Source organism: Ovis aries, chromosome 5 (genome assembly GCF_016772045.2).
Source record: "Ovis aries strain OAR_USU_Benz2616 breed Rambouillet chromosome 5, ARS-UI_Ramb_v3.0, whole genome shotgun sequence".
NCBI lineage: Eukaryota > Metazoa > Chordata > Mammalia > Artiodactyla > Bovidae > Ovis > Ovis aries.
In genome coordinates this window covers 11,124,990-11,138,380 of record NC_056058.1, presented here as the reverse complement: position 1 = coordinate 11,138,380, position 13,391 = coordinate 11,124,990, and the positions used below count along the sequence as shown (strand labels likewise).

At 46.7% G+C, this 13,391-nt stretch overlaps 1 protein-coding gene across 1 annotated transcript; it reads right to left on the bottom strand.

The window, feature by feature from the left end:
* Positions 1–106: 106 nt before the first annotated feature.
* WDR83OS (WD repeat domain 83 opposite strand) lies at positions 107–13,333 on the bottom strand. Its single transcript, XM_027969571.2, has 4 exons — positions 13,276–13,333; positions 1,098–1,203; positions 631–728; positions 107–512 (listed from the first exon to the last, which is right to left on the bottom strand). The coding sequence occupies exons 1-4, from the start codon at positions 13,323–13,325 to the stop codon at positions 446–448; spliced, it is 321 nt and encodes a 106-aa protein (XP_027825372.1). The 5' UTR covers positions 13,326–13,333; the 3' UTR covers positions 107–445.
* Between the last annotated feature and the right edge of the window lie 58 nt (positions 13,334–13,391).

Sequence of the window (13,391 nt, the reverse complement as noted above, 5' to 3'; positions counted from 1 at the left end):
AACCAAAAGGCTCCAGACTGGGGCCCCACCCCAGGCCTGACAGAGTGGGAAGGTGGAGCCCTTCCCTCTATTAGGACAAACAGCCACCATGCACAGGAGAGAGGGGTCGCAGAGAACAGCCAGAATGCAAAACTTTATTAACGGGTTTCAACAAGAAAATGAGTGGGTACACCTAGAAACATGGACAGCGTCTCCCCTGGGAGCAGGCAGGGTAGGAAAAGAAGGTGGGGTGGACGGTTAGGCCGAGGGGATTCCTCTCTCTGCTCCAGCAGCCGTGAGATCCCAGGGTCAGGGCCAGGTTCCCTCCGTCCAGCTGCAGACCCAGAGACTGCCTCGCCCAGGGAAGCCCAGCACTGCAGCTGATGGCAGGAGGCTGAGCAGCCACGGGTGAGGCCTAGGGCAAGGTGGCTAGAGAGGCCCAAGACGTGACCCCTCTAGGCTGACATCACCAGGGGGGCGTCATGGGCTGAGGGTTCTGCAGATATGACATCACCACAGCAGAGATGGATAGCCTGAGATAGGAGAGAGGTGTCAGTCCAGGATGGAGAGGCTGGGGGGCGGGGAGGGGGTCGGGGGGGGGGGCTCCCTCCCCTCCCCCAGGAGTCCCTCCCTCCCCAGACCCAGCCTCACATGAAGCTACTCATCATCTGCTTCGTGTCCTCAGAGCTCCGGGAGTTGGCAAAGCTGATGAAGGAGCAGTAGACAGCAACCCAAGCGCACCACTTCAGCTGGAAGAGGGGGGTGGACGGGCAGGGTTAGGTCAGTGAGAGGCACCCCAGTGAGCCATTCCCCCACCAGTTCCAATCCCAGTTTCACCTGGTGCAGCTCCAGCCTTGATCCCCAGGAGTCCCTCTGTCTCAGCCTCCCAAAGTTAACTCTAGGTACCCAAGTTCTGGTCCTAATCCCTGAACTGCATCTCTGACCATGTTCCCTCAAGCCTAAGAAGCCTGGTCCTTAACATCCCCCATCACCCTAAGGACCCCACCAAGTTGCCTTAAAGCCTCAGACCAACGTCCAATGTGCCCACCCTGACCCGGACCTCTGGCTTCACAACAGCTCTGATTTTCTCCACTTATCATTACCCCAGCCCTGCCCACCTTGAGCATGAGGCCGCACATGCTGAAGATCATGCCGAGCAGGTTCATGTAGTCTGGTGTCGGATCATCCAGGGCTGGGTTACACTCGCTCGGTGGGGGCTTGTACCTGCGGCAGGCTCAGGGTCAGAGGCATTCGACTTCTGCCCCTAGGGTGGGCAGATGCTTCCCTGGACCTCCAACCCACCATCTGAGACCCATCCCCATTGTTAAAAATAAAACCACAGGTCCAAAACGGAGTCATTTATGCTAGGCCGTGCCACTAAACTGGGGCTTACTACCTAGCCTGAAAGGAGCATCAGCCTCCTCCAGAAACATAGTCTCTGACATTGTAGTCATCCTTTTTTCTGTTTATGACTTCCCTGTTCTACCTTTAAAAACCTTTCTGTTTCTATAGCCCTTTAATGCTCCCCTCTACTTGTTAGACGAGATGTTGCCAGATTCATGAATCCTTCAGTAAAGCCAATTAGACCTTTAGAATTTACTCAGGTGAATTTTGTTTTTCAAGAGGTTTGGTAGCAGCAACAGGATCCAAAGTGAACCTCTGACATTCAGGGACAAGGAACACAAGGAGGGGTACCCGTGAATCCCCTTCTGAGTTCACTGTCTTTCTCGCTGGATCTGGAGGCCATGGGTAAGTTCCTCTCAGTTCTGAGCTCTGCTCTCTGTGTCATGCTCCCGACCTAATTGGCTTTCTGGCCAGTTCCTCATTTGTCTGGAATCACTAGTTCCATGCTGGGAGCTGCTGGTGGTTCTGACTACAGTTCCTCATTTGGCTGGAAACCGCAGGCCCTTGGTTCTGTTCCCAGATTCCTTGTTGGGACGTGCTGGCAGTTTGGTCTGCAGTTCCCCAGTTGTTTGGTATCAGTCCACAGTGCCCATGTAGGGTCCACTCCTGGTTCAAGCCTTTCTCCAGGCCCAGGTTCCACGTAGGCAGTCAGTGATGGTGTGCACAGGGCCTTTTTCTTGGCCAGGCCACAGTAACTGGTTATGACTGGAGTGTTACAGTATTCATGTCTGTCTGTCTTCATTTGTGTAGATAAAGGCCAGCCAAGAGAGATGGGAGCATCTCTGACCCCACCATGTCCTTTAATGAGTCTACCCGTTGGCACACCTGCTTATTTTTATGACCAAGAACTGTAATCTCAGAAGCTGTAAATATCTACAAAAATGGCAAAGTATGACTAAAAACAACCTAGAATTACAATGGGTGTCGTGGGGAAGGCTTCCCTGAGACAAGACTGCCCTTGAAAGTGAGGGTTTCAGGACTTCCCTGGGGGTCCAGTGGTTTAAGTCTCCAAGCTTCCACTGCAGGGGTCTCGGGTTCTATCCCTGGTTGGCGAACTAAGAGCCTGCATTCCGTGGGGCACAGCAAAAAAAAAAATCCTCAACCAGACAAAGCTTGCGAAACAGCAACTGTACTTCCCTGACGGCGCAGTGGGTAAGAACCCACCCATCAATGCAAAGAACATGGGTGCCATCTCTGGTCTGGGAAGATTCCACGTGCTGGGGAGCAACTAAGCCTGTGTACCACAACCTCTGAGCACCAAGCCTGCGTGCTGCAACTACTGAAGCCCATATGCCTAAGAGCCTGTGCTCCGCAACAAGGGAAGCCCACTGCAACGAGAAGTCTGCAAAGAGTAGCCCCTGCTCACTGCAATTAGTGAAAGCCTGCACAAAGCAACGAAGACCCAACACAACCATAAATAAATAAAACTTTTTTTAAAAAGCAACAGACCTTTTATAAACCGTTCCTAGAATCTTCCCTACCCCTACTGACTGGTCTGTTACTCAAACATGCAAAACAAAGAAAGATGAATCTGACCGACTTTAAGACACGCTTGCTTGGAAGCCCTCCTCCTATGGTGTTTCGGTTCCATGTGATAGTCACCTAACCGGCTCTAGTGGCCCGTTTGCTCACAGAATATCTCCTGTGGATAAAAACACAGAAGAGAGGATAGGAGACCACCAGGCTGATGGAGCCAATGACCACAGCTGAGCACTTTGAAACGACCTTAGAGTAAGACCACAAGCAAAAATTCTCCAAGTTGTTGGTCTTACAGTTACAATAGCTCCAAGACCAGAGAGCTAAAATAATGCCCTCTGAGGGGTCCACCCACAAAACGCTGGCCCAAGGACCAATGTCTTGAATGTAATCAACTGGGACACTGGAAAAAAGATTGTCCTCAAAGGTCTTATGCAAATTCTTCAACTCGAGTGCCCCCATATCTATCTCCTCAGTATTCCGAGGGATTCTCTGGTAAGCACTTATCTGTAATCCCCTAAAACAGCCAAAGTGAAGTCGCTCAGTCGGGTCCGACTCTTTGCGACCCCATGGACTGTACCCTACCAGGCTCCTCTGTCCATGGGATTTTCCCCACAATAGTACTGGACTGGATTGCCATTTCCTTCTCCAGGAGATCTTCCCAAACCAGGGATTAAACCCTGGTCTCCCGCATTGTAGACAGACACTCAAGGGGAAAATAAAATTAAATCTAATGGGAAACCTTGCCAAATTCTCGGTGATACTTGTTGTTGTTTTCAGTTCTGTGACTCTGTCAGACCTTATCTCTGAATGCACCTGCCTCACACCGCTTGTTCCCTCTTCAGCAGGAATTCTCAAGATTGTAGGCCTTTCTTTGGTCCCTCACAGCCAAGCTATGTGCTAAGACGCTCAGGTGTTTTCCTGAGATGGTGTTGTTCAGTCACTAAGTCGTGTCTGACTCCTTGTGACCTCACGGACTGCAGCATACCAGCCTCACTTGTCCTTCACTATGACCCAGTTTACTCAAATCCATGTCCATTGAGTCGGTGATGCTATCTAACCATCTCATCCTCTGCCACCCCCTTCTTTTGCCTTCAACTTTTCCAATGAGTTGGCTCTTTGCATCAGGTGGCCAAAGGAATGGAGCTTCAGCAACAGTCCTTCCAATGAATTCAGGGTTGATCTCCTTTGGGATTGACTGGTTTGATCTCCGTGCAGTCTGGAGCTGTTTTCACTCCATTCCCTTAGGATGACAACTGCCTCAGAGTGTAAAAGAGGTTTCCTAACTGGAAGAATCTAACAAAAGTTCAGAGAGAATTTCTACCTCAACCAATACAAATGACTCTGGGACTTCTGACTGAAAAACATTTTTTTTTTTCACTATGTGACATAGCCCCAGTCAATCTATTTAGGTAGAGCTCTCCTTTCTAAGTTAAAAGGGCTAAGACATTTTGTTTCCAATGGGGACTTCCCCTTGAAATTTCCTGACCAACGTGAACCAGATCTTTTATGTTCTTACAATCTGTCCTTGACAGACAGGAGGAAGAATTCCAACAAAAGCCCCTGAATTTAATTGAGGTATCTCAAAATCTCTGGGTTCTTTCTTTCTTTTGGGCTGCACCAGATCTTCACTGCTGCGCACGGGCTTTCTCTAGCTGCAGCAAGACTACTCTCTAGTTTCGGTGGCTTCTCTTGTTGCAGAGCGCAGGCTCTACAGCTCCAGCTCGATAGTTGTGGTGCACAGGCTTAGCTGCCCTGTGGCATTCAGAATCTTCCTGGACCAGGACTCGAAATCCTGGACCACCAGAGAAATCTTCTGTGCGTTATTTCTAATATTGACATTGGAAGAATAAAAAATACAGAGCTTATAAAGATTCAGAGACACATAACTAAACCTCTCCCTCAATTACATCAATATCCCCTGAAGCCTAAAGCCACACAAAGCCGCACACCCACAACAGAAGACCTAAAGTCCCAGGGGTAATTAGGCACGCCCTATAGTAGCCACCATAACGTGCAAATCCTGCCAGTCTGGAAACCTAGTGGGTGAGGATGGTGATTTGTCCATAACTTAAGAGCTTCCCCCCACTCCAGCCCCAGCGTAAGGTTTCTTTTGTTTTCTTTTTTTTTTTTAATTTTTATAGGGACTATAGTTGATTTACAATGCTGTGTTATTTCAGGTGTACAGCAAAGTGAATCAGTTATACACGTTCATATATCCACTCTTCTTTCGATTCTTTTCCCATATAGGTCTTTACAGAGCACTGAGTAGAATTTCCTGGGCTATACAGTAGGTCCTTCTTAGTTATCTGTTTTATATATAGCAGTGTGTATGTGTCAGTCCCAATCTCCTGATGTATCCCTTCCCTCAGGAGCTTCTGCAGGCTCAGCAGTAAAAAATTCACCTGCAATGCAGGAGACCCAGGTTCAATCCCTGGGTCGGGAAGGCAATGGCAACCCACTCCAGCACTCTTGCCTGGGAAACCCCATGGACAGAGAAGTCTAGCAAGCTACAGTCCATGGGGTCACAAGGAGTTGGACCAGACTGAGTAACTAAACAACAACCAGGACTCAAGGGTTATTAGCAAAGTTATTTCCCCCTTCCCAGTTGGCCCAAACCTGGAACACCATTTTGTCATAAATTCCAGCAGGCCCAAAACACTATTGTGGATCTTTTTCAGCCTTTTGCAGTATCCCTATAGATTCCAACAGGTGAAAGTCCATCTGCCTTAACTTGGAACAATCAGCAGTAAGCCTGGACACTCGTGCCTCAGGGGTTCACTGATTTCTCCCAAGTGCTCCGTCAAGATGTAAGAACCCACCAGTCCCCAGGAAATGAGCTCTTTCACAACAGGTGGATGACTGCTTGCTGTGCTCAGTAACCAAAGAGGCATCCATAAAAGATTCCATTTATCTGCTGAAAAGTGATGGAAGAACTTTTCACATACTGTGGTATGGAGAAGTCATCCTAGCTAAGACATGACTGGGCTTAAACTTTATGCTCATTAGAACAGACAGTCTTGTGGCTTCTCAGATAGACATCTGCTTTAACTGTTAAACAGACCCCCCCCCCAAAAAAAATGCAGTTATCAGACCGTGTAAAATGTCCACTTTGAAGAGGGGATAAATGTTCTTTCACCTTATCCCCACAATACCAACGTACCAATTCCTTTGAATATGAGGTTCTCTTCCCTGACCTAAGTTCATGCTATCTTACTGTATATGTGCTAAGCTGTCTCTTGAAGCCCTGAAGCAATGTACCCACTGTATCTGATGTTTGGTCTTTGTTCGGACAAGATAGAACTGTGCTTCAGGCATCCAAATGGAGCCAGGTGGCCACGTTAATGCATCAGTGAGGACTTGAATTTTCTGAACTGAATCAAACTGAACCACGCCACCAGCTATTCTCAAGACAGTATCTGCTAGCAGCTGCTAACTGCAACCTTATGGTCTCAACATCTCCCCTTGTAACTACACAGTCATTTCAGACACCAATGAATCCTTGCTTAACAAGCACCCTTATATCTTGCCAGCTCTAATTATATTCCTTTTTTTTTAGACCATACCTGCAGGCATGCAGAACTTCCCTGACCAGGGATAGAACCCATGCCCCCTACAGTGTAAGCACAGTCTTAACCACTGGACCACCAGGGAGGTTCCAATTATAATTCTTGACAAACAAGTCATGTAACTGCAGTTTTTGCCTGAATAGGCCCTCTGCCATACTGCAGTCCAGCAAAACACAATTCAAGTGCTTTTGAATCTGTGTTTCCTGGGCCATAGGCCTCTGTTTGGCTTAGATAAAATTCTTATTATAGGTTGGTTATTATTTCAGTTGACAAAAGGAACATAAACTCTCCAAGGGAAAATTAACAATTATCTGTAGATAACGTTCATTACCTAGTGCTGAAGGAACCCAGCTATCTCCAACAAGGATTAGGCTAATCCAAGAATTTCCTAGGCCTACAACTAAGTGACAGCTATGTGGATTTCTAGGCTTGATTGGCTACTGTAGACTATGGGCTCCTAATTTTTCTCTATTCATTTCCCCATCCAATGACCTTACTAAACTTCTAGTCCCTGAGCCCCTTTCTAGGGAAGATAAACATAAGTAGGCTTTTCTGAAGAGTAAAAAAAGTGCTATAAAAACCACCCACCCTAGACCTACCTAATTATTCAAGACCTTTCACTTTATTGTGCATGAAAGAAATAACCAAGCCCTGGGAATGCTCACACAAGAGCGTAGCAATAAACACAGCCTGTTTCTTATCACAGCATTTAACTGGATTCAGTTGCCAGTGCCTATACCAACTGTCTTGGGTTACAGTTGCAACTACAAAGTTAGTAAAAGCTTCAGCAGATCTAATTTGAGGTAACAGCATTTATTTATAGACTCTTCATGCAGTCCAACGGAGAAGGCGATGGCACCGCACTCCAGTACTCTTGCCTGGAAAATCTCATGGACAGAGGAGCCTGGTAGGCTGCGGTCCATGGGGTCGCGAAGAGTCGGACACGACTGAGCGACTTCCCTTTCACTTTTCACTTTCATGCATTGGAGAAGGAAATGGCAACCCACTCCAGTGTTCTTGCCTGGAGAATCCCAGGGACGGGGGAGCCTGGTGGGCTGCCATCTATGGGGTCACACAGAGTCGGACACGACTGAAGTGACTTAGCAGCAGCAGCACGCTGTCCAAAGTCTTCTTAACTCTTGGGACTTCTCTGGTGATCCAGTACGACTCTGTGGGCCCACTGCAAGCAGCCTGGGTTCAATCCTTGATCAAGGAACTAGATCCCACATGCCAAAACTAAAAGATCCTGTAGGCTGCAACTAAGACTTGAAGTAGCCAAATAAGTAAGTAAATAAATAAATATATGCAGAGGGGGCATCTCCTGGTCTCCCAAATGTATTAAAAAGGCAAACAAACAAAAAACCGGTCTTCTTAACTCTGAACTGACTCAACATTTCTCTGCCAGCATATGAACCTTCTATGAGATCCTTTTGCTTCCTCCACTTACGCAACATGCTAAATGTTGCAACGCCTTTAACTTGCTACATCACTACCCCTACTGACAAAGATGAGCCCCTTAACTGTCAGGTAAGAACATCCTGATATAATCTTATCTGCTGATGGGCCATACTCGAAATGGAAAAGGGACACCTTGTTCCCAAACTGATTATGCTATTACTAACCATTATGAATTACTTGAAAAGGAAACTTCCCATAAATCAAAGTGGCCCAACAAGCCCTTAACAGAGGGCTTGTTAATATTTTTACCAAGAATCGGTATGCCTACAGGATCATCCATGATTTGGAGATGTTATGGAAACAAAGGGGTTTTCTGAAGTCCTCTCAGGCCCCCATCAAAAATGGGCAACAGGGACTTCCCTCATGATCCAGCAGTTAAGAATCCACCTGCCAATGCAGGCAACATGGGTTGGACCCCTGGTCCTGGGCGATCCCACATGCTATGGGGCAACTAAGCCCGTGCACCACAACTCTAAGCCCACACTCTAGAGGCTGTGCTCCGCAACAAGAGAAGCCACCACAGTAAGAACCTGAGCACAGCAGCTAGAGAGCAGCCTCTGCTCACGGCACTAGAGAAAGCCTGTGCGCAGCAAGGAAGATCCAGGGCAGCCAAAAAGATAAATTAAAAAAAAAATTTTTTTAAAGGCAACAAGTAAACTACTGTCTTACTTTCTGAAGGTGAGAAATTACCTGTCATTAAAATTGAGACTCACACTAAAAGGACTGAACCAGAGTTCAGGAAATGCCCTCGTTACGTTTCATGCAAAGATAGCAACGGAATCTATAAATATCATGGCACTGAGAATTCCCTGGCGGCCCAGTGGTTAAGACTCGGCACTTTCCCTGTGGTGACCGGGTTCAATCCCTGGTTGGGGAACTAAGATCTGGCTTATAGAGCAGAAAAAATAAATAAATATTATGGCACAGACGGATGAAGACCATTCTGCCTCAGCAAAACATGACCTCTCATTGCTAGACCCTGGCCATCTTGATGCCTTTGTAACATCAGTCTGTTCCTGAACAGAGAAATTAAGATGGGCAAACAATGGTTGTAAATTAGATAAACATTCAGGGCTATGGGAAACCCAAGATGGCCACGTGGTTCTTCCCAGCTCCCTGACAAATCTCATTTTCCAGTTTTTGCATTCCTTCACCCATCATAGTGCATTTTAAGATGACTCAAATGACGAATAGACATGGGTGGGGAGAGAAGATCACAAAAGCAGTTTACCACCAATGTCTGACCTGTCAGGTCTGTAATCCTGGAAAAACTATCTGTTTTCCCAGAGGCCTCAGACCTCCCCCTACCCCGGACCTTCTGAGCACTTACTGCTGGACTTTATCCAACCGCCACCCAGTATGGGTTATCTTGTCACTCTACACATGCTTTCCTAATGGGCTGAAGTCTTCCCTTGCCCCAAGGCTAATGCCCTCACAACGGCAAGGAAACTGTTAGAAGATGTGGTTCCAACTCGAGGTCTACCTTCCACAATCTTCAGGAACTGAGGCACCCACTTCACTGGGCAAATCGTACAAGCCTTCATGAAAACCCTGCAGGCTCCTTGGAATTATCACTCTCCTTTTCACTTATCAGGCAAGGTAGAAAGAACTAATGGAATCCTCGAAAACCTCTAAACTGCTTCAACTACTGAACTCCCTTGGTCTAAGGTATTGCCTCTGGCCATGCCAACTGTTCCCAGTACCCTCTCTGAAAACACACACTCACTCCACATGGAACAGTCACCAGTAGACCAATGTCCATTGATGTACAACTTTCTGCTGATCCCTTGCTATCTAACGTTAATAGGACCAGCTACTATAAGTCTTTCATGTCTTATGCTATCATTAACAGGTTTAAGAAGCCCTGCCAGATCCAAACTCAAAGGATCCTGTTGGTAACAGACTGGAGCCTGCTGAGTGGGTATTCTGAAAACATCATCAGAGGAAGACAGCCCTCAAGCCCCATGGGAAGGGACCTTACCAAGTGCTCCTGACCACTGACAAAGACTGTGAAACAAGAAGACACTGAGCCTTGGGTACACATCCCACAGCTAAGGAAAGCTCCGCCAGACATTCAGTCCTAAACAGATGCTGGAGACCTCTGTCAAACTGACGAGGAACAGAATAGTTGGCGTCAAGGTGGACTGCTTCTGTCCCAGACATCGGATCAAGACCATACATTAACTAGACTGAAACCCTTCCTCCTTTTTCTTTTTTTACTCTGGTTTTCACCTGCAAAGATGATGTTCTCACGCTTATCTCCCAGGCCATTGCTGAGGAAAGTAAGCTTTTAGACCGCTGGATTTGCTATTAAATATTCCAATCTGGGGGCTTCCCTGGTGGCTCAGTAGTAAAGAATCCACCTGCCAATGCGGGGCACACAGGTCCAATCCCTGATCCAGGAAGATCTGCACACGCCACAGAGCAGCTAAGCCCGTGGACCACAATTAATAAGCCTGGGCTCTAGAGCCCAGGAGCCCCAACTACTGAAGTCCGCATGCCTAGAGCCTGTGCTTCGCAACAGGAAAAGTCACTGCAATGAAGAGCCCTCGCACTGCAACCAAGAGGAGCCCCCACTTGCGGCAACTAGAGAAAAGCCCACACAGCAACAAAGACCCAGCACAGCCACAAATAAATAAATAAATAAATATTCCAGTCTGAGACTTCCCTGGCAGTCCAGTGGTTAAGACTCTGTGCTACCACTGCGAGGAGCAGTGGATTCGATCTCTGGCTGGGAAACTAAGATCTCGCATGCCACACTGCACAGTCAAAAACAAAAACAAAAAAACTCCAATCTATCCATGATGCTAGAGACCTCCTGGTCCTCCTTGTGACCAGCTTTTCCTTCTATTCTCAATGTCACAGGAAACTACAATCAAACCCCCTTAAAATTTCTTATGCAATTCTACTTTCACAGCCAGAACAACCTATACCTTGTTTTTTCCTTTCTCCCATTATAACCATACATACTCAATTAGACACAATTAACTGGTAAATCTCACTGCACTTGCACCCCACATTCTCATGATAATCTAGATCAGATCTGCCCCCACTCACTAAGAGCTCTCACCAACTGCACCTATCTTTGCAAGGTGTTCGGAGCAACACTTTATATTTCAGGCTGGGAGAATCTATTCCCAAATGTGCTGAAAACCTGACTGATATCTGGCTTGAATGGGTAAATGCAGTAATCCTTGTGAATGAATCCATTAACAGTACCCCACTAACGGAAATGGTCTGTGCCCCCATAGTGTCTGTCTTTGTCCATAATGGTTATCATTCTCCTTCAGCCTCTGAATGCCTAGACAGCCAGTGCACAGAGGGCAATGCCCCTTAGGTTACTGAACTGGGCTCCTAACTTTCCACAAGGGAACTAAGACACCTCATTGGTCAAGTCCCCTGGATTTACATCATGAAGTTAAAAAGAGTGATGAGGATTTCGTGACTCAGGATTTGTGTCCTTTGGCAAGGCCATCAGCCCAGGAAAGATCCTTAGATTCTCTGGCCAAAGTTGTTCTTTTATAACAGAACAGCCCTTAATTAGAGGCTTACCTGGTAGCTCAGACAGTAAAGAATCTGCCTGCAATGCAGGAGACCCAGTTCAATTCCCGGGTCGGGAAGATCCCCTGGAGAAGAGAATGGCAACCCATTCCAGTATTCTTGCCTCAAGAATTCCATGGACAGACCATGGGGTCACAAAGAGTCAGACACAACTGAGCAACTAACACACAGTCTTTGTTTATCTTTTAGGTGAGCAAGGAGCGTCTATGCTGTGGTCAACACCAGCTGCTACACTGGATTACTCCTTCTGGGGAAGCTGAAACTCAATTACATAAGATCACTGAGCAAGCCAGCTGGCGTAAGAAGGTAACTCCTTCAAGGGCAATTTTTTCTTTTCTAAACCAGGGATTAAACCCCTGCTCACTGCACTGGTAGCACCAAGCCCTAACCAGCGCACCACCAGGGAAGTCCCAGTGGGAACTTCCTTTCATGTATTTGATTTTGCCTGGTTTTAATCCTGGAGAGCATGGCTCCAAAGTGCACTCCAAACTTTGCTAATTATCCTGCTTATTATAATCATAATAATCTCCCTAATGCACTGCATTAGGCAGCATATTAAAAAGCAGAGACATTACTTTTTCAACAGAGGTCCAGCAAATTAATGGTTTACTTCTAGTCAAAGCTATGGTTTTTCCAGTAATCATGTATGGATGTGAGAGTTGGCCCATAAAGAAAGCTGAGAGCCAAAGAACTAATGCTTTTGAACTCTGGTGTTGGAGAAGACTCTTGAGAGCCCCTTGGACTGTAAGGAGATCCAACCAGTCCATCCTAAAGGAAATCAGTCCTGAATATTCACTGGAAGGACTGGTGCTAAAGCTGAAACTCCAATACTTTGGCCACCTGATGCAAAGAACTGACTCACTGGACAAGACCCTGATGGTAAGAAAGACTGAAGGCGGGAGGAGAAGGGGAGGACAGAAGATGAAATAGTTGGATGACATCACCGACTGGATGGATGTGAGTTTGAGCAAGCTCTGGGAGTTGGTGATGGACAGGGACGCCTGGTGTGTTGCAACCCATGAGGTCACAAAGAGTTGGACACGACTGAGCAACTGAACTGAAGGCACTGTATTCTCCCAGAAGCTTTAAATGCATAATCACAGCCACTAATCATCAAGCAAAAGATCTCCCTATGACTAGAACATCAGAAAAATAACAAGAGAATAACCAACTCAGAGACTGTGAACCTGAAGCCAGCAAGGACCTGTGACTATCACAGGGGTTAACTATGGATAGCATGCAAAAGAACAACAAAAACTAAGAGAACCTCAGAGTAGCAGCTGAGAGTGGCGCTCATGCCTTAAGTTTTGATCACATCTCTCAGTTAGAGAGACTCTGATTGGGAGGGGGGAGGGGGGAAGACAGGGAGGATTGTTAAAAAGAATACCACAGGTCCAAAAATTTGTACTTGGCCAAGCTACCAAATCGGGGCTTAATATCTAACCTAATAGAAGCTTCAACTTCCTCCAGAAATGCAGTCTTAATCGGTCAGTCACGAATTTTCTGGTCAGCACCAATGAGGCAGTCACTTAGGTTCTCTCCCCTCTTCATCCTTCAAAAGGAAAATGAGGTAACCTCCACCTAATAAGACCCTTTTCTCCCCAAAAGGAAACTAATATAATCTGAAATCATCCTTTTTTCTGTTTATGACTTCCTTGTCCTGCCTTTAAATAACCTTTTCGTTTCTGTAGCTCTTTAGCGCTTCCCTCTACTTGCTAGATGGGATGTTGTCCAATTTATGATTCATTTGGTAAAGCCAATTATATCATTCAAGTTTACAGCTGAATCTTTTTCTTTTTTTTAACACCATGACAACTAGGAGCCTCACCTCAGCACTTTGTTGGGCCTCCGTGGGTCCGACATACTGTTCGCGGACATAGCGAGTCAGAAGTCGCGCCTCTTCCGCTGCGGGAATCGCAGCTTCCGGCAGCTTCCAGCTTGGAA